This window comes from Sycon ciliatum, chromosome 8 (assembly GCF_964019385.1).
Source record: "Sycon ciliatum chromosome 8, ocSycCili1.1, whole genome shotgun sequence".
Classification (NCBI taxonomy): Eukaryota; Metazoa; Porifera; class Calcarea; order Leucosolenida; family Sycettidae; genus Sycon; species Sycon ciliatum.
The window spans coordinates 3,860,476-3,887,855 of NC_088650.1; the positions used below are offsets into that span (position 1 = coordinate 3,860,476).

Sequence of the window (27,380 nt, forward strand, 5' to 3'; positions counted from 1 at the left end):
CATCTCTAAGGGGGTGTTTATATGTGCAGCTCCAGCCCGGGCTGGTCGACAGGCGGGCCAGCCCGCCTGCAACGGGATCTCGGGGTTATACACAAATCCACACAAAACCTGTGGTGCGTTTACATGGCAAGCGGGCTGGCCCGGCGAGGCGGGATCCCGCCTCAAGGCACCCGGGATCCCGGCTAGGCGGGCCAGAAAAAGCACATATAAACAGACCAGCCCGGGCCAGAGTTGTATTATTATGGTATCGACACTGCGTTCATACTACAAAATAGGTACTTTTACCTCTTGAGGGCAGTTACATTTATAAAGAGGATTCCCGATATTGTCTTGAAAATCTAGGAAGCTTTTTGTACAGCAACAAGAAGGACGTGCAGTGAGCACTGTTTATTTGTCGACATGCATGATTCACATTAAAAATGAAAGGGGAACTACTTGCACAATACTTTGATATGGACAGCTAAAAAAGTGAAAAACAGGAAAAAGAAACGAGGTGATACAACACACCAAACATGTGTCACAGCGCGAAAAGAAATCAGCAGAAGAATACATTGTGTGAGAAAAAAAGTTTTTATGTTTATAACCTGAGTATGGCTTGCAGTCCTGCGTCTCAGCCCAGGGCAGCGCATTACAGTCGTAGTGTGTTTGCTGCATACTCACAACGGGCTGGCGTGTGCTCAGCGCATATAAACTCACTGCAGGCTGGCGACCAGCCCGGCCTTGCACATGTAAACACCCTTGGCGGGCTGGCCCGCTCGCTCCAGCCCGGGCTGGAGTTGCACACATAAAAGGCCCCTTAGCCAGTGTACAAATCAACCTTCACTGACGAGAGCTTTATGCTCTACACAGCTGTCTGAAGGAACTGAGTACTAATGGATGTGTAACTTTGCTGATAGTTAGCTGTGGCAATGTGTCGCGGCTGGCTGGAGAGCGCAATTATGGTGTGATGGTTGATGGAAAACCAGTACAAGGCCAAATGCAGCTGCTTGTTCTTGTTTGACATGAGCTCATAACTGCTTTGAAGAGGATGAATAGTGCAGTGGGCAATACTCTACTGAGTGCCAAGTTTATTTACAATTATTCTGGGTCAAACCTGAAAGAGTGGAATCTTCTTTTTTCTTCACTTTGTTGACGTGCGTCTCTTGCAGGTTTTGGTATCGGCCAGCGGAGCAAGTGGCTTGGAGAACAGCCGACTGTGTCTGTGGAACACAGCAACATTTCAGTGTACTAAGGTATGTGTGGTCTGGATGGCGGGTGCTCCTTTGATGTTCCGGCCTGTATAGAGAGTCATACCTACTATCATTGGTGATCCAATGAGCAGACTCCTTTGTAACCGAGAACGTTTGTCAGTTATACTACTGGCAGGTAGGGGTGGGGGTTGTGTTTTGGCTAATTGATGACAGGGCGTAGAAGTTCAGCTGTTGCAAGTGCAAAACAGACCGTTTTCTCTTTGCAGGGACAGAGGCCGCGGAGCCTCATACCAGGATACATGGCTTGAACATAGTAGTGACAACATGCTTTTCCCTCCTCGCTCCCCCCCCCCCCCTTCACACACACACATTCACACACAAGCGCACGCCATCTACCATACATACATACACACACACACACACACACACACACACACACACACACACACACACATACACACACACAGACAGACAGACACACACACACACACACATAGACACAAACATACACCGGTGACCGTGATAATTGACAGCTTCCCTGTGCTTTTTCTGCAGATCTTGGCGTTACACGAGCGGAACATCCAAGCTGTTCGCTATTCCCCCGATGACTCTATGCTAGTTAGTTTAGGTAAGATGGAGTTGACGCTTGTTCATTGAGGGTGTTGGTGTTGCTGCAGGTGTTTAGCACTCTATGTAACTCTGACTCTAGAGGCCCATGTTTTTCAATTTCAACTACTCGTATACAGAGGTCTAGCCAGGATTTTATGCCAGCCGGCCAACGTTCTAGTGAAAATGCATCGTTCTGGGGGCTGCGCCCCCAGACCCCCGCAATCAGTTACATATTCACACAGACACACACACACACACACACACACACACACCACTCCAAATCTTTCCTTGCAGCTTGCATCTCCTTTCGCTTCGTCCAACTATGGACATTCATCAGGCAGTTGTGACAATGTGATTATAGGTAAATAATTAACAAAATATGAAAAAGGAAGCAAACAGCTACATCAGCATGGATCATGTGTTCACCAACGTCATGCCTGCATGCAGTGTACATTGGTCATCTGACTTGCACAACAAAGAAAGGCAGTAAACATTGGTGCAAAACTGGTCATCAGTTACTGAGATTAAAGTGATAAATGCAACACATTACGGTGAAGAAAACGTATTCCGAAATGCAGCATGCACAAGACCCAGCCTAGGCACGAATGGCCCACGATATAACAGTCCAGAGTCTGTAGCTAGCTGTCAGTGTCACAGCCGTGTAGCCACAGGAAGCAGCGAACCATGACCCGACCTAGCGCCTGTTACATTTTACTGGCACTCTGCACACAACGACTTTACATGTAACGTACTCAAGTGCATACTCAACTTCTCAAGTGCATTTGAGCTGAGTGAAGAGCTAGCACTGAGCCTGAGTAGCCAGCTGCATGTGATCTACTGACTCAAGTGCTAGTGCAGTGCACTACAGTACAGACTCAGTCTACATGCTTGACCTCAAGTGGGTGACTGTGTGACCTCAAGAGTGGAGTGCATGCCAGTACGCCCTACTACTAGTACAGTGCCAGTGCCAGTTCAGTGGAAGTAGTTTTCGCTGCCGCTGTGCCGGTCGTCCTGTTCTGTTTCCACGATTATTGGGACATTGTAGTGGCAGAAACTGGACCTATTTTCGACAGATGACAGTAGTCGACTCTTACCTTGGCGGAGGATAGTGGCTTGGTGACATGATTGAAAGAAAAATGATCCTCGAACACAGCGCCGTGCTACAAATACTTGTACTTGTAGAAACTGAAAATTTCTCTAAATCTCAATTGTTTGCCAGCCGGCCAAAATAACCCTTGGAGCTGTCTCAGCCGGCAGGTCGCCCTCCCAGCCGGCATTCTGCCGGCTGAGCCGGCTTTGGCTAGGCCTCTGCGTATACATGGCTGATGTGACACTATCCTGTGCAGGTTGCTACGAAGAGCCGTTGGTAGTAATCTGGGAGACACAGAAGTACACTCCGCTGACCACAGCAAACCTTGGCATATCCATGCATGACATTGTTTGGGATCCGTTTCGTCCTGGAGAGCTGGTGTCAGTGGGCGATCAGGGGCAGGTACATTTCTGGATGATTGATGGCAGCGGCGGTGGTGGTGACGATGGTGGTGATGATGATGATGAGACGGACAGTAGCAATGTCTCCACAGCTCTGAAGGTACGCCATTGCATGTACTCCTTGTGTCGTTGCTGACCGCATGTATTCCTTGGTCGCATGGTTTGAAAAACTATTTGTCTAAATTGTTGGATGCGCAATTATCTCACCAGATTTCATACTTTCTGTGGAAATCCTTGTCTCGAGTTCTGCTACTGGTTTTGCTCCTGCTTTTATTGTTGCTGTTTTTATCTCCGGTGTTGTTTCATGGTTGTTGGTGTCGTTTTGTTGTTTCTAATTTTGTTCCACTGTTGTTCAGGTGCACTCTACTTTAGTACCCGCTGTTGGCCAGCCTGCCACCGCAGTGGATGGCCAGCAAACAAGTCAAATGACTTGTGCCGTCTACGCCACTACGCAGGTCCTGCTAGTGGGCAGCAGTACAGGTAACGACGACTTACTACCATAGGGTTGGCTTCACAAATGGGATGTACTGGGAAGCAGACATATCTGCCCAGTTTATGGGCGCGCTTAATAAAAAAAACAGCAACACACACACACACACACACACACACACACACACACACACACACACACACACACACACACACACACACACACACTGCAGTGTGATTTGAGCTGCAACAGTTGAGACTGGACCAATATGGCCTTGCAGGCTATAAGGGTGAACGGTGTTAGTGTGTAGTGTAGTTCCACCACATGTACAAGTAGTTCCACCCTACTATGTCTAGGCTTTCATAGTCTAGGCTATCGTTTCTTAGGCAATACCATGGTGATGTGTTTTGATTCTCAAGAAACCGAAGCAATACGCTCTTTATGTGTCCTAATAATTACTCAGTCACGAGAAAGATATTGGTCTTTGTTGTTTTGCCCTGTGGTTCAAGAATAGCAATAATTTGGTTTCTCGATCTAGACCGATATGTTTTGCAATATAATCCTGTTCATTTCTAGGCGTGCTTTCTGCTTGGGACACCGACAAGAACACGTGCTTTGCTCAATGGCAAGCTGATCATTCCGAGCTGAGTAAGTCCTTACAGCTGTTCTCGTTCTGATGATGGATTTCATCTCTTCATCTAAGGCATATTCTGAGGGAGTCGTGAGATGATGGTTGTGATATGATGGCCGTGAGATGATGGCCATGAGATGATGGCCGTGAGATGATGGCCATGAGATTATGGCCGTGAGATGATGGCCGTGAGATCCGGGTCGTGAGATCCGGGTCGTGAGATCCGGGTCGTGAGATCATGGAGCGGTCATTAGATCACGGAGCGGTTTTGAATCCTCCACCCGTATGTGTGCTACCTGGTATGTGTACCCATGTATAGACTGTACGGTGTGTGGTCCTGGACTAGGCATTCACCTCTACTCTACCATCAGGTTCCCTGTGGATTCATGTCACTCTGCTTTCTTTGCCTTTGCTATCAATATCCACATTCACATGTTGTGAAAAATCACTTCCTCACTGCTGTTAGAGACACAGCAATCTCTTTATGAAATCACTGTTCATATCATTATTGGATGTATTGGTCTTCTATAGTCAGTGAGTGCCAGACAGTGTATGGGACTCAGAACATGTTACTGCTATTGTGATCAACCTTGCTAGTGAATGTGCATCAATTGCTTCTGTGCAGCTTATCTCTTCTCCAATGGCAGGCATCTCATTTCATCGAGTGTGACTGGCCTGTTGAAGAAGTGGTCAATTGAAGGCTTAGCAGAGTTGCTGGAATCTTCAGCTGATGGCAGGTACATCATGTAACATGTTCCTTTGAGCATACACTGTCTGAGTGTAGTGGAAATGTATCACTTAGCTATCATTTGTCATCCTAAGAAGGAAGCTAAGTCATGAAAACACTTGTGTTGATTTGCCACTGATCCCAATGCAGTGCCCCTAGCTCATGTCAAATCAGTGTGGATGATGAACTAGCAGTCGACGGAGCTGTTGTTAGTGCTGTTTTCAATGCTGACCTCTCACTGGTAAGAGTCAATCATCTCCAACTATAGCGGTAAGGCCACACCGTTTTTATCTCTGTTTCGCGTCCCCCGTGCACATGTATTTCACAGCCGGAGTTAAAAAAAAAAAAAAATTTTTTTTTGAAAATGCAATACAAATTTAATGCAAACCCAGAAAACCAGAAAATGTAACTCAGCTCACACACATGTACCTGGTACATTGTACATCTGTGTGCAATAAGCTGGACCGCAAGTCACACAATCATCATGCCGCCTGTGTTTGGACCACAAGTATGGCAGAGGGGATACACTCATGTATTCATGTACACGTACATTGTACATGTCTGTACATGAACAGTGCCGCGTCGCTTCACTGTACACAAATGCAATGCACGTACATTTCTTTTTTGGATGGCTTTTTTATTTTTTTCGCCCTCCCTCATTGATTTCATCGAATAAGGTGACGCGAAACATAGAAAAAAAAACGGCGTGGCCTAATATAAACAAACATCGCAAATGGAGGACTGCCATTGGTTCCTTGATATGCGAACCCGGATCAGCGAAAATATCCCTTGCGTTTAAATTATCAAATCGATCAAAAAGTGCGGTGAAGTCGAGCAAAAGAAAAGTCGCGGACCTAACAACTTCTCATCACCTTTCGGTCTTTCTGGTCACTCCACAAACCTTTCTTTCTGCCTGACAAGCTTCAGTTTCATAGCCCAGACCGTTCTTATTTTCATGTATTACAGTCTATGCACCGTTGAGTTACCGTGTATACATTGATATGCTGTGCTTGGTAAAATTCTAGCCTGTTCGTTCTTCGGCACTCCGTTCTTCGGCACTCCGTTCTTTGATGCCCGACAATGCTATAGTCTACTGTACAGTTGTGTTTGAAGGGAATAAGAGAAAATAGCGTAGACTAAGGCCATGGTAAAATTATCTTTGATTCTCAAGTACGCGCGCACCGATTTTCGGCGGCGCACCGACGAATTTTTTAAATTCTATGCATGCATATGCACGCATGAAAACGGTCAATGCGAAAGGCATGAAACAGGGAGTAGTAAAATACCGGTATTTTTCTACTCCCTGGCCTGAATATATGAACAAGTGACCATGTACATATGTGTGACACTATCTTTGGAAATAAAAATATTGTGGGAAATAAAATAAAAAATCGCTCGCTCGCACCGATTTTCACAGGCTCATGACCTGAGAATCAACTTTATTTTTTACCATGGCCTAACTTAGAATTTTTTTCTGTGCTTCCTGATAGCGTTCCGGTCACAGAGACCGACTCAATGGACCAATTTTTCTTCTTCTCGTAACATTGTATAACCTGTGGAAATTGTCGTCGAAATCGGCCACCCAATTTCAACACATGCTGGGCTGTTTCCGAAAGAATTACTTGAAGTAGAAAAAGGATATACCACGGTTTGCTAACGAACTTTCAATTTTCTTCTCATTTAGGGGTTGGTAGCAACATCGTCTTCTACAGTATGGTGTGTCAATTGGACTGGAATGTCAACTCTGAGACTGCTCAGTGGCCACTCAGATCAGGTAGGAACTTGAAAATCAACTCTCACTTAGTTGATCAGCTCTGCAAATGGAATTTCGGATTCGTGCTCTGGACGAAAGGACTGATGTATTGGTCGTTCCGCCAATTGGTTCAGCGAGCAAATCGGCTTCAACCGTAGATACTGTCTGACTAGCTATGCCCAAAATGGAATAATTGTCGCTGCAGAGCCAAATGGCAGGAATGCTCAGATCTCAATGCATTAACCTCTGTGTTAGGTGAAGCATGCAATGACCTTTGCCCTTTCATCAATGTCGGCTCTGTAATAGAGCTATGTCTTGGCTACAGGATACATCAGTTACATTCTAGTCTAACATGAACTCTGACCATCACTTACAAACAATCTTCGAGGAGTTTTCATACTGTTAATCTCTGTTTATTTCTGTGTGCAAAAACAGGTGACCAGTGTCGGCACTTGGCCCTCTTCTCATTCCTGCTTTGCCACCTCGGCTAGTGATGGCTGCCTGCGCGTGTGGATGACAAAGGAAAGAGAGCTTCTCCTAAAACTGTACGGCGATGAAGAAAAGGTATGCGTTTCATGCTTCCTAGGACAGCTGGACGCTGACGGCAGCATGCTAGAGTCTCTACGGGGGAAAAGGCATATTCGTTGGGAATCTGACAGGAATAGCCTTGTAGACCTTTTCTCACAATCCTTTTAGTTTTCACGTGTATTATTCAAGTATCATGAGTGGCTAGCCTATGTACTCTACAACCACCTTTATCCTTCCCTTGTCATCGCCACTATGTTCAGTGACCAGATGAAGATGGCCAGAAACGAGGGTGTCATTTCCGAACTCGGTTTGTCGAGAAGAGGGCGTAATCGCTCAATTGCCATGCTACCCTGGTAGTCCAAAGCATCTGTTCCTTGGTTTTAATGACATATTTCCAATCAACAAAGCAGTGCTTTCAACAGGGCATGTTTTATAGTGATGCATTCTTGTCCAATGTGTGACTATCCAGGCCTGCACGTCACTGGCATTCGGGCCAGATCATGCCATGCCACAGAAACAGCAGCATTCCAACATAGCAATTCTACCTACGACTACTAGCTCTACCGCCGAAGAACAGTCCAGAGACCGATCATCAGAACACAAGGGTCGCAGTGGCAAAAACAGTAACGGTGCTGAACAAGCCTCGAATCTGCAACGTGATCCGCTTGTTTCGACTCGTGAAGGCAGTGGCAACAACGATTGTGATCCATCTTCAATTGACTCTATGCCACCGTGTGTATGTGGATATGAGGATGGCAGCCTGCGTCTGTTTGACTTGCAGCAACAGCACTTGCAGTTGAAAACATCACCACACACGTCATCAGTTTCCTGTGCCCGTATGGCGGCTGATGGTACGTAAACACACATGCAACACAGTCATAGTATACACTCTGGAAGATGCATGTGCATGAATCTCAAGGATTTCTCTTGTGAATCTGTCCAAGGGACTTTAGAAATCCGAATGACTGAAGGCCCTGTGTGTGCATACATGCATTCGTGCATGTATGTCTGCAGTTTGTACAGTGGTGCTCAATGAAACTCGATTGTGTGAGTCGAATTTAATTTCTGCTCCAGTGCGCAACCCGGCGAGGGCTACACAGCGCCCGACGTGGCATTGACTCACTTGATCGGATTTCGAACAAGCAGCACTGCATTTCAAAGGACACCCATTGATTCAGTGCCGCATCTTTGTTCAGTTAGCTAGGTGAGAAACGTTGTGAGCTTGGAAAAGATTGTGTACGTGTTCATCATGCGTGTCCTCTTGTAGGTAGTGTGATCATCTCTGGAGATGTGTCTGGTCAGCTGCTGATCAGTAACTCGGTGACGGGAATGACTGTCAGACGTTTGACACAGCATGGCTCAGCACCGATCAGTGATGTTGATGTGGCACCTGCCAACCTTGCTATCACTGTGAGTCCAATCCCGGTAACTGGCTCTCTCATTCCACACGATAATATCATATCATAATCATATAAATGGGTACTGCATCCTTAGTCTGGCTCTTGAGTCTTACTTTACACAGGCTCAGCAGGAACGGCCTAGACCCTTGCAGGATCCTACAGTCACCTGAACACCTGCCATACTGCACCGATACCGTGCAATCTGTGTGCGCGTGTGTGTTTGTGTATACACTGTTCGTGCATTCAACGCGCACCGAGTCTGACATTCCCCGCCCGGTGGACAACACGCCTCATTGTCTCCCCCTTACGTGGCCACATAGCAGTTATTAGTTAGTTATGGTAATGGAAGAAGGAAGGAAGGTCTATGCATGTGTTCCAGTTTGTGTGTGTATTTGTGTGGTGTGTGTGGGCATGTGTATGCGTGTATGTATCTGCGTGTGTGTACGCGTACGCGCGTGCGTGCGCACATGCTTACATTTGTGCATACATATTATGATCCTTTACAGGCAATACCGCATCGAACTGGCAATGTTCCCTCAACCGCTGCTGCAGCTGCAGCTTCAGCACCACTGGCTGGACTGTGGCTTGCAGCCAGTGTCAATGGCCGCATCAGTGTATGGTCATGTGACTGGAAGAGAGACCGCTGTGATCTCATAGACTGGTTAACATTCCCAACACCCACTGAGAATCGCCTGTCTGGACGTTGGCCACATCGAATGTATGACACGGTAAGACAACTGAATATCCTCGCTTGAATGAACACCGTCTACTAGGAATACAACTCGTATACAAATACTGCATTGAGGAGCGTGTGGCTAAGGTCAGCACCCCCCCCCCCCCCCCCCCCCCACCCCACGCACACACCCTGCACCTCCCAAACTACCCTGGGCTACTATCTTTCTTTTCCATATCTCTAAGAAACGAAGTCGCGCATACATGGGCACAGTGTTTCCGCCCAGGGAATGGGTACTAGCAAAAGTCCCCTACAAGGTATTGCCCAGCCATGGTATTACTCAGGTATTACCCAGTCATGCAGATTACGTTGTGTTAGCACAGGATATCATGCATATATAATACACTTCTTGGTTTGTGTGTGTATGTGTGTGTGTGTGTATGTGATTTCCTTCCCCAGAGTGAATACTGTAGCTTTCCACCGACACTGGCCCGATTCAGCCCGACTGACGGAGGCCTCATCATTTACACCGGCTTCTCTCTGCATAACACCCTCAACATCTATAGTTTGAACACCAAGCAGGTACGTGTGTGTGTGTGTGTGTGTGTGTGTGCGTGTGTGTGCGTGCGTGTGCGTGTGTGTGTGCGTGTGTGTGTGTGTGTGTGTGCGCGTGTGTGTGTGTGCGCGTGTGTGTGTGTGTGTTTGTGTGCGTGTGCGTGTGTGTGTGTGTGCGTTTGTGTGTGTGTGTGTGTGCGCGTGTGTGTGTGTGTGCGCGTGTGTGTGTGTGTGTGTGTGTGTGTGTGTGTGTGTGCGTGTGTGCGTGTGTGTTTGTGTGTGTGTGTGTGTGTGCGCGTGTGTGTGTGTTTGTGTGTGTGTGTGTGTGCGCGTGTGTGTGTGTGTTTGTGTGTGTGTGTGTGCATTGCTGCAATAAAGTAGTCTAGTGATCATTTGCAATGACGATGACCGCAAGGTTCACCATTATTCAACTTCCGTTGACCCTGTGTGTTTGTGTGTGCTTGTGCAACTTTGTGCGTGTGCAATCCGTGCACGTGTGTGTGCGTGTGTGTGCGTGTGTGTACCCACATGCTTGCATGGTTGCTGCTTTTACTGCATTGGCAGGTTGTCAAGGAAATCTCACTCTCTACTTGGTCGTCTTGCATGGCCGTCTCTAGCGAAACCGGATGCTGTTTTCTCGGTTCCAGGGGTGAGGCACTTCTTTGTCATGGTCTTGTTGCTGCTGCATAATTATGTTGTTTCCATGGAAACCAAGCTAGGATAATCAATATGTGTGCATGATTTGTGACATACACCTCACAACTGGTCCTGAGCCAGCGTATTGTGGTGAAAATTCAATTAACCCAGTTTTGCAAGCCTTAAATCAGTGAGTGACTGAGTGAATCTGCAAAACGACATGTGTGTATTACAGCGATAAGGTGCTAATCATAATGTGACATGCAGCTGACCACACATGTGCTGTGTGTTTGGTTGCTCTGGCCATGCACAGAGGGAGTGATTCGATGTGTTTCCCTCGCTACGGGTGCCTTTCAAGACACAGTCACTGGCTGCAGCGGTATCACCTCTCTAAGCTTTGTGACACCAACGGACAGACATCACAATATCGCTGTAGAGTCGAGCATTCTACCGTCTGCCTCCGTTCCCCACCATCGGCTGATCAGTGCCTCGAGCTCAGGACTCTTCTTGTGGAGTGTAGCTTTACAGTCAGTCTGAGATAAAACTGATCTTGAGACTTTGAGAAGGGCCAGCCTGGTGCTGTGTTCATATTGCCATCAAAATTGCTATCTCACTGCACGCCAGCATTTTCAATTTTATCCTTTAGGCAGACAGATTGAATCAGCATTATAGTATTATTGTATCAAATTCAATTATTGGACATGCAAGTACAAGTAGTATTCATTGTTTCTCTATATCTTTTAAAATCCCAATCTATTTTCCAGGCTTGTGCACCGGTACTTGTCAGGAATAACAACAGTGTAGTTACGTAGTAATACAAAGTATGTTTTCAAGCCTAAAATACAGTATTCATACTACTGGCTAATCTGTATGTTTTTCTGGACTTGTGAACTAATAGAGACACGCAAGCAGATAGAGTGACAGCTGCTCTCTTCATCACTTGCTGAATGTATTGCATGTAAGGCAAACAAAAATAACACGGGTAGTAACTGGCATGACACGGACCGACCCATGGGGCAATCATGGTGTCCAGAAACTGTGAGTGCTTGTTAGCAATAAGTTCAAATCTGGGGCGCACGCTGCGCTGGGTTTTGGGCAAAGATGTGATGAATGACGTGATTGCCTCGATCAGCAAGCCATGGCCTGTCAAGTTTGTGGACGCATGAAAGAATAGATAGAGTGGCTGCAAGGCCAACAATGTTGACCTGGGAGCGGAGCAATGTGGAAACTCAGGCCAGATATTATTATGTTCTAGCATCAGTGACTACTACACACAGTAGGAAAAGCCAAGTACATCCACACAGGATGTTGATGAGGGACAGCGTCGCTCTCTGCAGTTGTCGCCATCTGCATTGTGAAATACCAAGAATAACCACACAGAGAGAGTCAGATTCGAAGCCAACGCAATACTGCAATCCTCTTTCATCAACTTCTGACATGCACCATGGCTTTACAGTTGCATAAGTCAGACAATAAAAGTGCAACAGTTACAATGGACATGGCAAGGCCCAGGTAGGAACTGGCATGAAACTGAAAACGTCATATCAATGCGAGAGCGGATACGGAGCGGAAGGACTTCATTTCAGTGCAGGATCAGATACAGAGTTTCTCACCAAAATTATCAATATTGCGAAACTCCTATTAAAATACTTTTTTTCATTTTACCGATGAAAGTAAAGTGAGCACACTCATCCCACGAAAACAATGGGGAACAATGGGGAACAATAGAACAATAGAACAATAGAACAATAGAACAATATTTTTTTATGATTTGAACATCGTTTTCATGTTCAATCAGAGTTGGACAACAAAGGAATTCTCATTTCTCAATGACCAGCACATACATGTACGTATTGTACTTTCAGGCTCTGTTTACATACGAACACCGTGGTAGGACTCACCAATGCAATATCGGCCATCACTGGACGTCTCTAGCCCGGACGGACACACAGCACCAGGAACTGCATGAACACGATACATACATACATGCAAGCATTGGAATTCCTACCGATGAGGTTGTGACTGCTTAGCAATCGGGTCAAATGTAATCAGCCCAATTGAGTTTTAGGAAGTCTTGGACATTCACAGTAGGGTGTTAGCCACTGTCAGGTCAGGCATGGCAGGGTTGGCCCGGTTGATACGCCCTGACTATGGTGATCAAGACATCAGCCTAGCAAGCTGTTGAATGCTGTCATCCCAACTAAGTTAACATAGCTTGTTTGCTATCATCGGTTCAGCGATGGGCAGGAGCATGAGTATGATAGGGCCATGCCCGCACCAACTCTGGCTACCAGCGTGTGTTTAGAACTCAGGAGATCATGTGTGCACACGCCCGATCATACACAGAGTATGAAAGACTAGGGTAGGGCCAGAGTACTCGAAAACGTCTTTCGCCGGTCCTGAAGGTGATGGTGCGCTTTCATGCAATGAGTTCAACACAAACGCAGTTATATGGTCACTGCCTTGAAATCAGCACAGCTGCACTTGTCTGCGCGCACTGGAGAGGACCGACAACGTTAGTACGATATAATTATACTTACTGAGCAATCCACACTTGTCTTTAAATATCACTCTCTTTCATACTGCTTCTCACTCAGCACCTCAATTCATGCATGAACTCCTACCGTTTTTTTTCTCTTTCCAGACTCAAAATCCACCAATATACAACACAATATACAACACAATACGTCCCACAATAACTTACCTGGGAATATTCGACTATTCATAGGAGTGGTAGCTAGGAAGAGGCCAGTACTTGGATTAAAACTACTGGTCATTTGCCGTGTGACGCCAAACACTTGCTGACGATTGGTTAGTTGTTGACACGTGGCAGGTGAACCGTCGGCTCGCTGGCATTCCATTCGCTGACTCCACTGCACACCAATGTACCTTGAGGTAAGTTGATAGCGTGCACGTTCGCTGAGGAACACCCACTCGGAGGGGGAATAGCGGGCATGCTGTTCGTTACCTGAGAAGCCGCGGATAGGAAACGGCGCTAGGCCCTCGGGTGCCTGCCCATCAATGCTGATTGACAGTCTGACAAATCCACTTTGGCTAGTTGTGATGGTGGTGTTGATTGTGGCCGCCTGACCCGTGTCAAACCGTGCAAACATGACGTGCTTTGCGTATCCTTGGTGCATGCTGGCACCGTTCATAGCTGTGGCCTCAACACGAGAGCGTAGGAACACCAGTGGCATGAGCAGCTGTGCCTGGAAGAATCGCAGCTTCTCGTTCTGCGCAGCCGTCAAGCCTGGTATGGCCAAGCGAATCTGATTTCCAGATACAAAGTCCAGGGCTATATCAGGTCGGATTATCGTATCTGAAATTCAACAGCACAATGAGAACAGGTCCACCTTCAGTGCCCCGCATACACATAATATTCTTGCTTGTGTGCGCGCTGAAATCCATATGGCTGCGGGTACTAACAAGTGTACATCCCCCCCCCCCCCCCCGAGAGTGTGCAAGTCGACTATGGGTACTGTGCTGTCCCGACAGAATTTCAAGTTGACATCATTTTTATGATGCTATGCGCACTGCACACGGATTATCAGACGAATCCGGAACCTGTGCTGGACCAAAGTCCATCTGATCCGGTGCAAATTATTACAAAGAAAAACGTGTGATGCGTTGACACCCGTACACATGTTGCAAATCACTCGTGCAAGGAGCATTGCATCAATAATGACGTCGACTTGAAATTCTGTCAGGACAGCAGGGTATGTGGGAGTTGCACACTCTTGGGGAGTTATGTACTCTTGGTACTAATAATTGCTCAGGTGCTGGACCTGAATAATGAGCAACTTTCCTGCCGAGGAACCGATCAGACTTTAAAGTCTACTCAGTTGTTTATATACTTTCTTGACATCATTTTGCACAGCACACCTTTTTGCTGTCGATCTCACACGCTGTTATCTACTTCTGAAGCATTGTAGGAGGTGGGATACTCGTGGTTGTGCAACGTTACTCTTGGTAGCACTGAGCCTTCTATATGTACAGTCGTCCCTCTCTAATCCGGCACTTGTTTATCCAGCACCCTTGCAAACCATGCAGCACACTTTCTGGCCAAACCGATTTTTTCAGTTCATTCTCTACGCTTTAATCCGGCACTTGAATTCTGCTTCCAGCAGCGATTTTCTGCAACAAATCACTCAAACTGTACATAATTCGATTTTCTAATCCAGCAGTTGTACATCGCATACCGTCAGGGAGCATTGCAACATACACAACACATGTAACATACACTAGGGAATATCGTATGCCAGTGCATAGGATATTCCCAAGTGTATGTTAAAGACATGCATTCCACAAAGTACTTGGATTGACACAGAACATCTCTACGTTTTGATGTACAACACAAACATGTATGTTAACAGGTGGGTCGGGTTGGAGGGCAGGATTTGATAATCCAGCACCCTTGTTTATCCAGCAGAAAATGCCGTTGCAAAAGGTGCCGGATTAGAGAGGGACGACTGTATATGAGTACTAGTCATGTTCACAAGTTCCCAACACACATACCCTGTGCTGTCGATCCTAGTGTGGCTGTGAAGTCACCTCGACCTGACCTCCACTGGCTACCTGAAAACAATAGAGTTGGGCAACCACAACCACAACCACAATAGCGCATGCACGCACAAACACACACAGGCAAAAATGGACAAACATATTATAGCAAAGAGACTAGTGAAAACCAAAGGTTCAATGGGTTCATACATATGCACGCAAAACAATGCACGTAGCTGTATTGTTTGTGCGATGATATTCCACTTCACCAGATCCTTGTGTATAGACTCTAGAGCATATTAAAACTTGATCACTTTATCACAGTTTACACCTGCCGGACGAGAGAAACAAACGATAGCTTGGTTACTGGTGTCGCGGTAAACGGGACAAAACCCGCAAAGCCAGGGCTCACGTGAATGCGTGTCTCAGCATCTGTAATAATATCACATGCCACTCTGTAGTGAATAGTTACAGTACAGCCACGCTGTACACTTAGGCCCGTAGAACACTCCTTCCAGCTGCCCCAACTACAGTCAACTTCGCGTTTAACGACACTCGGCGGGGCATCAGAAAAGTGTCCTTATTCGCGAAGTGTCGTTATACCCGAAGTCTCATTATATGTATTACAGTTGGATGGGACTTTGCTCTGGACATGGAAATTCTGTCGTTATTCGCGAATTGTCGTTATATCCGCAGTCGTTATTAGCGAAGTTGACTGTAGCCCTGATTGTGATTATCCAGTCATGTGGCCCTTACCGCTGGGACAGGGTGCCAGGACACAATCTTCGGTCTGCGTAGGCGAGCCGACGCAGTCAGCACCATTGCCTAGTGGTGGAGGGTTGGTACAGGTACGGGTACGCTGACGTGTAGTGCTAGATCCACACTCACAGTCGCTCCAGGATTCCCAGTCAGACCAGCTACCAGCAACTGCACACATCACATACAACATAGCTTAAGTTACTATTTTAGAAAACCTGCTTATACTGATTCTACAGTAGGCTTACAAAGATTTGTTTGTTTGGAGAGAGACTTAGACTAGCTACATGGGTAGAGACATGATACCAAGACATGAGGAAAGGGAAGGATAAAGGACTTTGTATCAGTACGTTTGAGAGCACTGACCGACACAGGATGGAAATTCAGATGCTGTGAGTAGTATTCTTCAGGAGTACACTCGATGAAGACTGTACACTCTCAGCATAGTGGCTTTTAAAGATGTGCAGAAGATTCACACAAAGCTATACTTGAGAACCACTTTGATCCAGTGTGCAACAACAGACATGTACTCGTATCGTGCTAGCTGTCAAATACGTACTGCAGAATCTTCCTGTCTCAAAACCCTCAAACTTATGAAAATATGTATTCGGCCCGAGAAAATTGTGGAAATTTCATATGTTACTGCACTGTGTATGACTGTGTATGATCTTAGGAGTTGTATACGAACACACAACTCAAAGCCACACACCAGAGCTTCTCGACAACACCCGTCCAGTACCACTAACCATTGCATCTCGGCAGCACGCATTGCGTCTGTCGTGTCGGACTGCCAGGACACGTGAGCCCGCCGTGCTGCGGTGGTGGGTTGTTGCAGTAGCGCACCTCTATCTGATAGGTATTGTCATCACTACAGGCTTGACCACACTGTACCTGTATACTGTAGTCACTCCAGCCACCATCAACTGAACACGCACAGCAAACACACAGTAAGAACTGTCCATGATAAGAATCAAGCTCAGATGACATGCATACACATGTACACCATTTTGCCAAGAAGGATCAGAAATGTTCTGTTCAGGCTGAATGCTGCTGACCACTTTATTCATTACAGTCCTGAATGAATAATCCCTCATCCATTGGCAATATGCCAGCCCTGTTTAGCTATTTGTCACCTGGTGCAAGTTCAGTACCAGAGCAGTGAATCTAGTTCTTTTCTATAATTCATTCTAACTTAGTGGTGTGCACGGGTAGTCGGGTACCCGTGGTACCCGTGAGGACCTCGGGTAGACGGGTACAGAATAGTACCCGAAAACCCGAAGTCGTAGATGACATCATGTACAGTGCACGTGTACAAATTCATGTCATACTCCGCATGTCTACCCAGTATATAAGGGGGAAGGGGTGCATTGTGGTGTTACCATGGAGCCATTAACTGATCGGGTACCCGTGCTACCCGTGGAAAACTACCCGAACCCGATACCCGAAGAAAATGCTACCCAAGTGAGCTTTAATTCATTCCTCCATGCAGCTATAGCTAGTTTTATCTACATGGCTCTGACTTACTGGGACAAGTTGATTCTCCACACCTAGCTGTTTCCCGGGCAGGGCCACGGCATGCATGCCCAGTGCCTTGCGGTGCCGGGTTGTTACACTGACGACTACGAGTACGCTGGCCACCACCACACGTCACGGGACATGTCGTGTACGGCGTCCAATCACTGAACTCACCATCAATATCAACTGCACACACACACAGAATATCACCAGAGTCATGATATTCTTGAAACACACACGGTGGAAACATGCACAAATTTTCTTGAAAACACAACCACTGCAAACACAAACACTGCAAAGACAACCACTGCAAACACAAACAGACACATAACCTTTAATGCACCAGCATTATGCCCACAAAGTGTCAGTCAGTAGAATGGGTAAAACCTAGATAAACATGCTATGTTGTCGTTGTAGGCCTGCGTCAGTTTCGGCATGAACTATCATGCGTAGGATAACTCAGTTCTTGTTGGTGGGAAGGATAGAAAGGTGCCACTTACAAATACAGCGTGTTCCAAACTCTATCGCATTGTCCAACACTGAAAGAGCTGCAAACAAGGAAGTTAAAAGAACACACAACCAGATCACAGTGTCTGCTTCACAGGATTTCTAACCAACCGGGTACACGTGTACCTGGCACAACTCTTGCAACCGGGTACACGTGTACCTGGCACAACTCTTACAACCGGTTCAGAGCCGGGTATGTTCAAGGGTGGCTACTGTACGAGTACATCAGGGAGTCTAGACTAAAATAGTTTACGACGTTGTATGAACGTACTGGCCCTACTGGGCACTCTGTCCACGCGCACCTTCACCAGCTGCAGACTGTCATATCATATCACCATTATCAGTGTCTACCCTGGCCGAAGTACAGTATAACAAAACGTACTCGACATGACTGCCAACCGGGTCACAAGTGACCGGGTGTTCTTTTCCAAACGGGTCCAAGAACCCCCAACCGGTTCGCTGACCCGGCTGACCCGGCTCTGGAGTAGACACTGAACCGTCACATATACTCGTGATATACAAAATATCCCCCTGTGTGTGCTTCAGGGAACGTGTCAACAGAGGCAAATTTGTACTTCAACACCAATCTTATACAATAACCAAGCTGCAATTTAACAAGTACACGTCCTTCGATCTACTCACTCAACGTGTGCACTTCACTGCATAGATCCTACCCTTTAGCAAAACCGCACGGGCATCATCTATAGCACACGTGTCATTCAGCCAGTCTCTCCGCAGTATTCAATGCTGAGTTGTGTCGCTTTGGACACTAAAACATGGCCAAAGCTCTCCAGGAAAGAATCTGAAATTGGGGCATTCGCATGTTCTATTAAAATGCCAGCTGCAGTAGTATCTGAAAAACAGCATTCATCTTCACAACACAGGCTCCAATAGGTCACTAGACTACACCCATCATTGAAAGAGAAAAGAATCATCCGGACTTTCAGGCACGGCCCATCTTCAGGATTGGAGGCTACAGTGGAATCCGCGCATATTGCGGACTGCACCAGTAACTGCATTTGATGTTGTAGCTTTGGTTCACTTACGTGCATTGACGCACAGTGTACCAGGCTTGGACTCGGCTATCAGCGGACCAGACATGGCCATGCAACGATACACACCGGCATCTTCAACCTGAACACCACGGATGACCAGAGAGCCGTTCAACAGCTGTTCGTATCGCGGTGTGGCGCTCACATCAAACGGAGCGCCATTCTTTGTCCAAGAGATCGTCGGCCGTGGTCTGCCAGACGCAGTGGTACAGTGGAAAGCAGTATTAGCATCCACAACCAGCCGTCGAGGAAGAGGATGTGTATCTATTGTCGGTGGTACTAAATAGACACAAAAATACAGTCACGATGGTACACATATACCATTACGCCATATAATAGAGATAAATATAAAAAAACAGATAGCCAGGATAACGAAAAAAGCATCAGAGATAGCATGAATTATAGCAAACTTTACGCCACTCCAACTTCTTATCCTCAGTTTACAGTATAATATCAGGCATAGGAAAGGAAGGGTCAAAATATAATTTTCTGGCAAACTGGCAAATGGTGAGCAAGGCTTATATCATACAACACAAGGTGGAATGAACAAGAGAACCAGTCACAATATAGGTGGAATCCTGAAAATTCGAACCTCCAAATGGCAGCAAAAAACTTCTAATTATCCTGACATTCTAATTATCCAAACATGAACCCACAACACAATATGTATGTCAAAATGCTCTCATGGTCACCCAGAGTTGCGCTGTGGACCTTAGAAATAGATTTCACGGATACTGAACTGACCGACACAGCCTGCTCATGCAAACTGAACTGACCAGTACAGTGTACAGTGAACTTCGAATTACACTTTGCTAACTTCGAATTATCAGCACAAATCCCACACATTTTCTATGCAAGTGGAATCTGTGGAACTTCGAATTAATCGGACATGTCCGGTTCGAGGTTCGAATTATCAGAAAAAATTATGTGGGAATCGTATTGACAGAAATCGGTCCTGGAAAAACTTCTAATTAAGCGGTATGTTCGAATCAAGCCATATTCGAATTATCAGGATTCCACCTGTATCATCACCAAGGGAGGACTGTGGGAATAGTTCAAGCCAGATATGGTGCTCTCCACGTCGTAAACATGCCTTACCATAGAAGCGTAGCTGAACCATTTCATTTTCAGTGTAGTTTGTAGCACTTGTGGCACGGCAGTAATACCGGCCTCGGTCACTTCTTTCCATATTTGTCAAGAGCATTGAGCCATTTGGGAACATCTGCAGTGAAAAAAAGAATTGACATAGAGATTTTTAACAGCAAATGGGCAAAGTCAACATTGTTGCTGCATGCTATACTGAGCACAGGGTTGCGATATGGAACAAAAACTACAATTCACGCTGGCTGATAGCAAGGTATGTACTGCTCACCTCAAACTTGCCAGCTAGGGTCTGTATGGGTTGTCCGTTCTTGAACCACTGTACAGTGTACTGGGCGCAGGTCACAACACGGCACGTCATTAGTACGGAGGCCTCCAGCAGGATAAACACGGTTGTGGCGCCCGACGGGAGCACTGGATAGACAGTCATGTGACCACTCACTGTACAACCAGTAATACACACACAGACACACAGAGACATCGATAGCACGAGAGACATTTTATTGCAGGTGATGTCATCTGGGCTTGTGATTCTTGCGAAAGGAGGTCCCACTAAATGTTAGCCTCGTCAAACGAGAATAGGTGTTTCTCAGATTAGTGGTAATGGGACAGACATTTTTCCTGTTCATGTCACACTGGACTCGGTGTTGTCCCAAAAACTACCCAAAACCAGGCCAATTTGGGAGTCCCCTGCTGACACACACCAGCAAAATTCCATATTGTGAATCTCAAATCCGAGCATGCTCTTTGCCTTGGCATACTTGGTTTACGTCTCAGGCAATACATGCAGGTCAGTGATGAACACACTACACACAGCTTCTGCCCATCGCAGGTAATTTCCTGTCCTGACCCATTTCCAATGTACTCATTCCAAGGGTACATGTACTAGTTGTATCGAGGACAATGAGAAGTGAACTAAATTTTTACACAACTTAGCACACCTGACCGATATTTTCAATGTACTGAGTACAGTGGAAAACACTCCATAACATTTCATTTCTCCGAAGGAACAGTATTGAGATTTGAGTATATTCAGTGCAGTTATCATGAACGCATGCATACATTCACATGCGCACACACGCACGCACACGCACACACACACACACACACAAACACACACACACACACACACACACACACACACACATACATACATACACACACACACACAAACACACACACACACAAACACAAACACACACACACACACACACACACCCAAACTTGTCTCCCTACCCCCTCTCACTGTCCATTCTCCACTTACCTTCCACATTGACTTGGTAGGCCTGCACCACGTCTCCATTACGATAACAGAAGTAGACACCTGCGTCACCGACTTGTGATTCTGGAATGATCAACCCGCCACTGACTGTCAACTCCAGGTCGTTTCCAGGAACGACAGGCAGGCCATCCTTGGTCCAGACGGCAGCATTCTGACTTCGTTCACCACAGAAGAGATTGAGCTGGTGGCCACAGCTGACACTAGTGATATTGATACTGACAGGTAGTGTGACGGTGAATTCCGCTGCGAGAGAGAGGATGAAGAAGTCAAGACCAGCATGAAAATTATGCCAAGGGCAAGGGTTCAGAAACACAAGCGTGCATCTCTGCATCTTTGCTACGTAAAAGCACTCCCAAAGTGACGCGCTTTTCTTGCATTGTCATGAATATTATGGTATCTAGTGATGCCATGGGTTCAGTGCCAAATCATGGTGAAGCCAGCCCGACTCCAGATCCAAGCTGGCTCGAAACCTGTCGACTGTAACTATGTCAACAGCCAATCAAACGCAGTGGATTTCTACTTACAGGTGATGATAGGCGCTGGTGAAGTCGGTGGCGGTGTCGGTGGAGTCCTTGGAATAAGCGGATATTCATCACTGTCGCTGCTAATTGGTTCACCACCCTCACCTGAGGACAACAAAATAATCGCACATGCACGCACGCACACATACACACAGATACACACATGCTCATGCACATACACATACACACATACATATACACATACGCATGCACGTACACACACACGCACATACACACATACAAATTATAAAATTGAAAACATGGGAACATGTTGCATTTAGTAACTCATTTTAAATCGTGTCAAGCACTGGAGCTAACCATCAACACAACCAATATTATATTCCAATGGTTATGCTTGTCTTACTGATTGTGGTTATCAGGTTATGCTTCAAATTACCTTTATACTAAATAGCAATCAGCTACTTACCAGTAAATACGACGAAAACATCATTGATGGGCACAATGGAGCCGTCATCACCCATGTCTGTACATTCGTACACTCCCCGATCGGCCCTTGTTGGGTTTCTCAGGCGCAATGCCCCAGAACCTAACACCTCATACTTGTTACCAGCTTGCAAGGGTGACCCATTCCTCATCCATATTGGATTTGGGTAGGCAACACCGGAAGTACACGGCAGATCCATCAGGACAGCAACCGATGGAGATTGCTGGCTGGGCGGCAAAGGGAAGCGTAACTCAATGGGCTGGAATGGTGTATAGGCGGGCAGCGGGTAATCAGCGCTGGATCCCGGGGTGGTACCAGCCGGCATTGGACCTGGCTGACCGGCTGTTGGGGCTACACACAAAAGACAAAATCCGCGCAAACTAATGTAAAATGTACAATTTCCATTGTTCAGAGAGAGAGAGAGAGAGAATTCTCCATCTAGCCTGGAAGCCTCTAACATGGTGGACTAAAAATGGGCATCTCAGCTTGCACCATTAGCATATGCCTGTCATTAATCATGAACACAAAGAAGAGCACAAAGTAACCTTGGGGCAGAAGACAAAGACAGACATGGATAAACAAGATGGAAGATGCAGGTGCGAATTTAGTGCTTACCCAAAGGGATCAAGCTGAAACCAAAGTTTTGAAAAAAAACCCAAATACATATACATACTACATACCCAGGATGATGACTTGGCTGTCGGCATTCTCCACTCCCAGGATGTTTGTAGCCTTGCACGTGTAAGTGCCAGTTTGATCTTGCCGTGCATTAGCAATGAGTAGCACACCTCCGTCCATGATATGTACGTTGTCTTCGGATATCACCAGTTTACCATCCCTTAGCCAGCACATGGCAGGCGTGGGAGATCCTTGGCCGGTGCATCGCAGTACAATGTTGGCGCCAGCCTGGGCATACACTTCACTTTGGCTATCGACAATGGCTGGTGCAACTGCAATGCAACGTAAAACGAAAACAAAACATGAAAACTGTAAATCACTACAGGAAAACCTGTCAAGGCGACCACTCTGATAAGGCGACCACCTGCCTCAGAAGACCACTGTAACCAGGACCAAGGGATGCTATTTGCAGCCAAATGACTGGATAAGGAGACCACCTGGCAACAAAGACCACATTTTCACTCACAAAGCAACTGTTCAGTACATTGGGTAGTGGTCTACCAGAGCAATCACACTCACGATAAACTTCAACAACCACGAGGAAAAACAAAGACCATGATGGCAGGTTCAACGGAGTTGCGCAGAACAAGAGCAAACGCATGAAAATATTTGCGAGTAAAAAATACGTTTTTTGCACTCTTTCGCTACGCTCAGCCGTGAAAAAAACAAAACTGTTGCCGGTCCCTTGAGGGGTCATCTTAGACAGGCTTCACTGTACTTCAGACACAACACTACAAAAGTCAACAACAATAGACAATATAAGGATAGCTAGCACAGAATGTTTTCAAGTTCTTTGTTGACAACCTTGGATTTCCATCATCAGCACACAGATGACAGAGCTCAAAGCCTGTAGTACAAAAGCATTCTACACACAATAAGAGGACACTTTTTCACTGTGGATTTAGAGCGAAAAGGTACGCCCCTATAATGTTCACAGGTTCACAATAGCGGTAAGCTTTGTTCTACAGGTCTAATCATCACAAAATAGTGCAACGGTGCCTTGTCCGTAAAAATGAACAAAAGTTTTCAGCAAAACATGGCACAAGAAATTTCAGGGCTCCCCAACTCAACACCCAACGTGGTCTCAGAAACTTCATTCTCTTGGCTTACATTGCACATTGACTCTGGCCCTGCGTGTGACAGCACCTGCAGAGTTGTTGTAGCGGCATCGGTAGACACCAGTGTGCTTGGCCTCAACACTCTCAATGCGTAGTGTTCCGTCCGACAGGACACTTTGACCCAGAGTGTCATCCACAAACTGTGTGAATCATGAATGGATCACATAGTGTTCATTCAAAAAGTCAGATCAAAAACCAACAAGGAATGAACGAGATTAATTCAGTATGGCTATCAGCATTGCCGGTAAGTATTGCCAGCATGGAACATGAATGTTTATGTACCCACCATAAGAAATCTACGAAAGATTGGATCCAAAGTAGTAATCCCATACCATATTACCACTACCCTATTGTATTTCACGTCATCCCTTTCAATCTTCAATTGTATTTGACGAGTTATTTTTTTATCACATATGACAATGCACAGTAATCAGTCACTGTGTGCAATGTAGAGTTGATTGATCTGTGCACTGAAGATTAAGGCTGAGAGGTGATGTTAATCAATATCAAGACACCCTGCTACAACCATACCTGCATCACTGCGCCGTTGTGTAACCAGGTCTGAGTTGGCATTGGTGAACCGCGTGCTCTGCACTTCAGCGTCAGCGTTTCACCAGCACTGATCCACTTGTCAACCGGCCCCTGGATAATACGGGGTGCGACTGTGCAACAGAACAAACACAACACATCCACGAGAAGGGCATTGCTTGTACGTATGAAGTTCCAGGGGCGTCGGGAGGTATTTTAGTGTGGTACGGTCAGCCATCTGAAGTACAATTTACTCGTGTGGGAGAGGTGGCTGAGCCAATAATTTTGAAATTTTAGAGCCCAGATGAGCGTATTTTACTAATTCACGGAATACATGGAGCAAAAGGTACATGTAGTACGGTCAATACCGTAGTGACCGTAGCGTGTCCGAAGCCCCTGTGAAACACACCATCACAACAACTATACAAGAAACCCTACCCGCACTATGAGTTAGCTGAGATGCACGCTCACACCGGACAATCGAGTCATAGGATTCTTAAAGATGATAAGCCACAACCGTCAAGAACAGATACTGAATACTGTAGAGGTGAGTGTGTAGATGCAGAGTGCACACTGACCTAACACTGACCTAACACTGACCTAACACTGACCTAACACTGACCTAACACTGACCTAACACTGACCTAACACTGACCTAACACTGACCTAACACTGACCTAACACTGACCTAACACTGACCTAACACTGAGACCTGAGCTGCGGCTTTCACGGAACCGGCGCTGTTACTTGCTGCACACACGTATGTCCCTGCGTCGTCAGCCACAATATCCGAGATGGCCAAACTTCCGCCATTCTTCATTGAAAATCTACAGCATAGGGAACATATGGCACATAGAAAGATATCTTGAGCTCACACTCTGCAAGCAATGCAGTACTGTAGGGTGCCGCAGAAGGAACAGGCTAGAATTTCACCATGCACAGCATACACATGAAGAACGAACAGGCTAGAATTTCACCAAGCACAGCATACCAATATATACGGTACACGGGGACTCGACTGTGCATAGACTGCAGTACATGAAAATAAGAATGGCCGAGGCAAGGAGGCTGATCCCCAGTTCTTCAGCAACACACAGCACTGTACCGGATCATGCACTCCAATGTTACCCTTATCTGAAATATGTAGCATTAGCCCCATAATGTACAGTGGTATCCTATGAACCCATTGGAACCTTGCAAAGAGGCTGAGACCCAGCAGATAGATTTCACATGGCAGCACAGCGTATACAATTGAAATAATCAACAGGCAACCTCTCACTCCTCGATCCCACTCCACTTACCTAGGGTTACTGCCAGGTAGAACGTACGACCCGACAGTCCACTGAATGGATGGTGCTGGAACACCCTTGGCAGCACATGGCAGCACTATGCTACTGCCAACCACCGGGTCTATGTCATACGGCACTATCTTGAAGATGGGAGCAACTGTAAGCAGAGCAGAGAAAACAAACCCAAAATTATCTGTCAAATAGAAAACCCAATTACAACCACAGCATGAGCAATAAATCAATGATAGTGGTAGTTTGAAAAGCTGAGTTCTCTTCAAATTCTGCCCGTCTATCTATGGATTCTGATGGTCCTACAGGTACAGCACCAAGTTAGAACCATCAGCTAATGTCAGCATGTGCTGAGCTTGAGGAGGTGAGCATTTGTAGCCATAGCAAACATAGCTAACCATTGACCATATACACCCTACAGTTGATAAGCCTAACTTAATGATTTTATCGGTGTGTTTCACCCAATTAACACAACACAGAACACCACAGAGTAGCAGCATTGCCAGTGGCTGGCAATTATAATATCAGAAAATCAGGTCACTGGGCAGTGAGGAACACGTTGGCATGTGTCTGCTTTGCAGCTGACTTGCACCGGACCACCATGATCGTCATCGCTACGCACAAAGACACGTGCTTTCCAACTTCCTTACGGCCGTTGAAAAGCGTAACATCAGTACTTCATGGTGGCACATAGTGACTAGGTTTGCTGTGCATATCTCAGCACAAAGCTGGACACAAGCCGGACAGCTTACCTTGTACAATAAGAGTACCACTCTCTTGTGCACTACCAGCATCATTCGTTGCCACACACGTGTACTTGCCACCGTCCGACACCAGAGCTTCAGTAATCTGCAGTGTAGCGCTCTGCGTGGCATCCATATCCTGCACCACACGATCACTTCCCGGCAGGGGACGGTCGTCCTTGAGCCAGGCTACGCGTGGATGAGGCATGCCAGTCACATCGCACCTCAATGTGACCATTTGTCCAGCTACAACAGTCCAGTCCAGTAGGCTCAACAGTATTGACGGTGGTTCTGCATAGGAAAGAAGGTATGTGTCAACCAGCCTTAGTATGGCGAAATAGGTTAAGCAAATGTGTGTGTGTGTGTGTGTGTGTGTGTTTATGTGTGTGTGTGTTTATGTGTGTTTATGTGTGTGTGTGTGTGTGTGTGTGTGTGTGTGTGTGTGTGTGTGTGTGTGTGTGTGTGTGTGTGTGTGTGTGTCGATAGGTTGCGGGTTCGATTCCCGACGATTATGGTCACACATGTCTTTCTTCTCTTTCTCATACTCTTCCTGACTTTTCTTTCATTCTCCTGGGTGGTTACCAACAGCCAGTGCATGCCGGAGTATGTGGTGTGATGTGTGTGAGAAAAAAAATTAAAAAGACCAAAAATAAGGATTCACTGGCCAGAACAAGTCACTTCAAATAGCTGTATGGTGTAGACCAGGCTGAATA

At 46.3% G+C, this 27,380-nt stretch overlaps 2 protein-coding genes across 3 annotated transcripts in view; one reads left to right on the forward strand and one right to left on the reverse strand.

Annotated features, from left to right (window-relative positions):
- Positions 1-11,600, forward strand: part of LOC135822320 (WD repeat-containing protein 90-like) — a 37,588-nt gene extending 25,988 nt beyond the window's left edge. For both annotated transcript variants that reach the window (XM_065335063.1, XM_065335062.1), the window contains exons 28-42: positions 1,149-1,232; positions 1,746-1,818; positions 3,146-3,390; positions 3,647-3,770; positions 4,297-4,368; positions 4,977-5,088; positions 5,229-5,319; positions 6,763-6,852; positions 7,267-7,395; positions 7,829-8,210; positions 8,627-8,769; positions 9,266-9,487; positions 9,892-10,014; positions 10,552-10,636; positions 10,937-11,600. In XM_065335063.1, coding sequence (XP_065191135.1) covers positions 1,149-1,232; positions 1,746-1,818; positions 3,146-3,390; positions 3,647-3,770; positions 4,297-4,368; positions 4,977-5,088; positions 5,229-5,319; positions 6,763-6,852; positions 7,267-7,395; positions 7,829-8,210; positions 8,627-8,769; positions 9,266-9,487; positions 9,892-10,014; positions 10,552-10,636; positions 10,937-11,160 — 2,199 coding nt within the window. In that variant the 3' untranslated portion in view covers positions 11,161-11,600. The remainder of the gene's footprint in view (positions 1-1,148; positions 1,233-1,745; positions 1,819-3,145; positions 3,391-3,646; positions 3,771-4,296; positions 4,369-4,976; positions 5,089-5,228; positions 5,320-6,762; positions 6,853-7,266; positions 7,396-7,828; positions 8,211-8,626; positions 8,770-9,265; positions 9,488-9,891; positions 10,015-10,551; positions 10,637-10,936) is intronic.
- LOC135822319 (hemicentin-1-like) overlaps positions 11,537-27,380 on the reverse strand; it is a 67,009-nt gene continuing 51,165 nt past the window's right edge. The window contains exons 50-69 of the mRNA XM_065335061.1: positions 26,677-26,958; positions 25,928-26,072; positions 25,326-25,453; positions 24,630-24,760; positions 24,091-24,238; positions 22,983-23,252; positions 22,285-22,653; positions 21,861-21,962; positions 21,319-21,579; positions 20,326-20,495; positions 20,052-20,175; positions 18,948-19,232; positions 17,895-17,942; positions 17,404-17,580; positions 16,626-16,802; positions 15,880-16,050; positions 15,139-15,198; positions 13,328-13,942; positions 12,525-12,584; positions 11,537-11,970 (exon numbers count right to left, since the gene is read on the reverse strand). Of these exons, the coding sequence (XP_065191133.1) occupies positions 11,891-11,970; positions 12,525-12,584; positions 13,328-13,942; positions 15,139-15,198; positions 15,880-16,050; positions 16,626-16,802; positions 17,404-17,580; positions 17,895-17,942; positions 18,948-19,232; positions 20,052-20,175; positions 20,326-20,495; positions 21,319-21,579; positions 21,861-21,962; positions 22,285-22,653; positions 22,983-23,252; positions 24,091-24,238; positions 24,630-24,760; positions 25,326-25,453; positions 25,928-26,072; positions 26,677-26,958 (3,803 nt within the window). The 3' untranslated portion in view covers positions 11,537-11,890. The remainder of the gene's footprint in view (positions 11,971-12,524; positions 12,585-13,327; positions 13,943-15,138; positions 15,199-15,879; positions 16,051-16,625; positions 16,803-17,403; positions 17,581-17,894; positions 17,943-18,947; positions 19,233-20,051; positions 20,176-20,325; positions 20,496-21,318; positions 21,580-21,860; positions 21,963-22,284; positions 22,654-22,982; positions 23,253-24,090; positions 24,239-24,629; positions 24,761-25,325; positions 25,454-25,927; positions 26,073-26,676; positions 26,959-27,380) is intronic.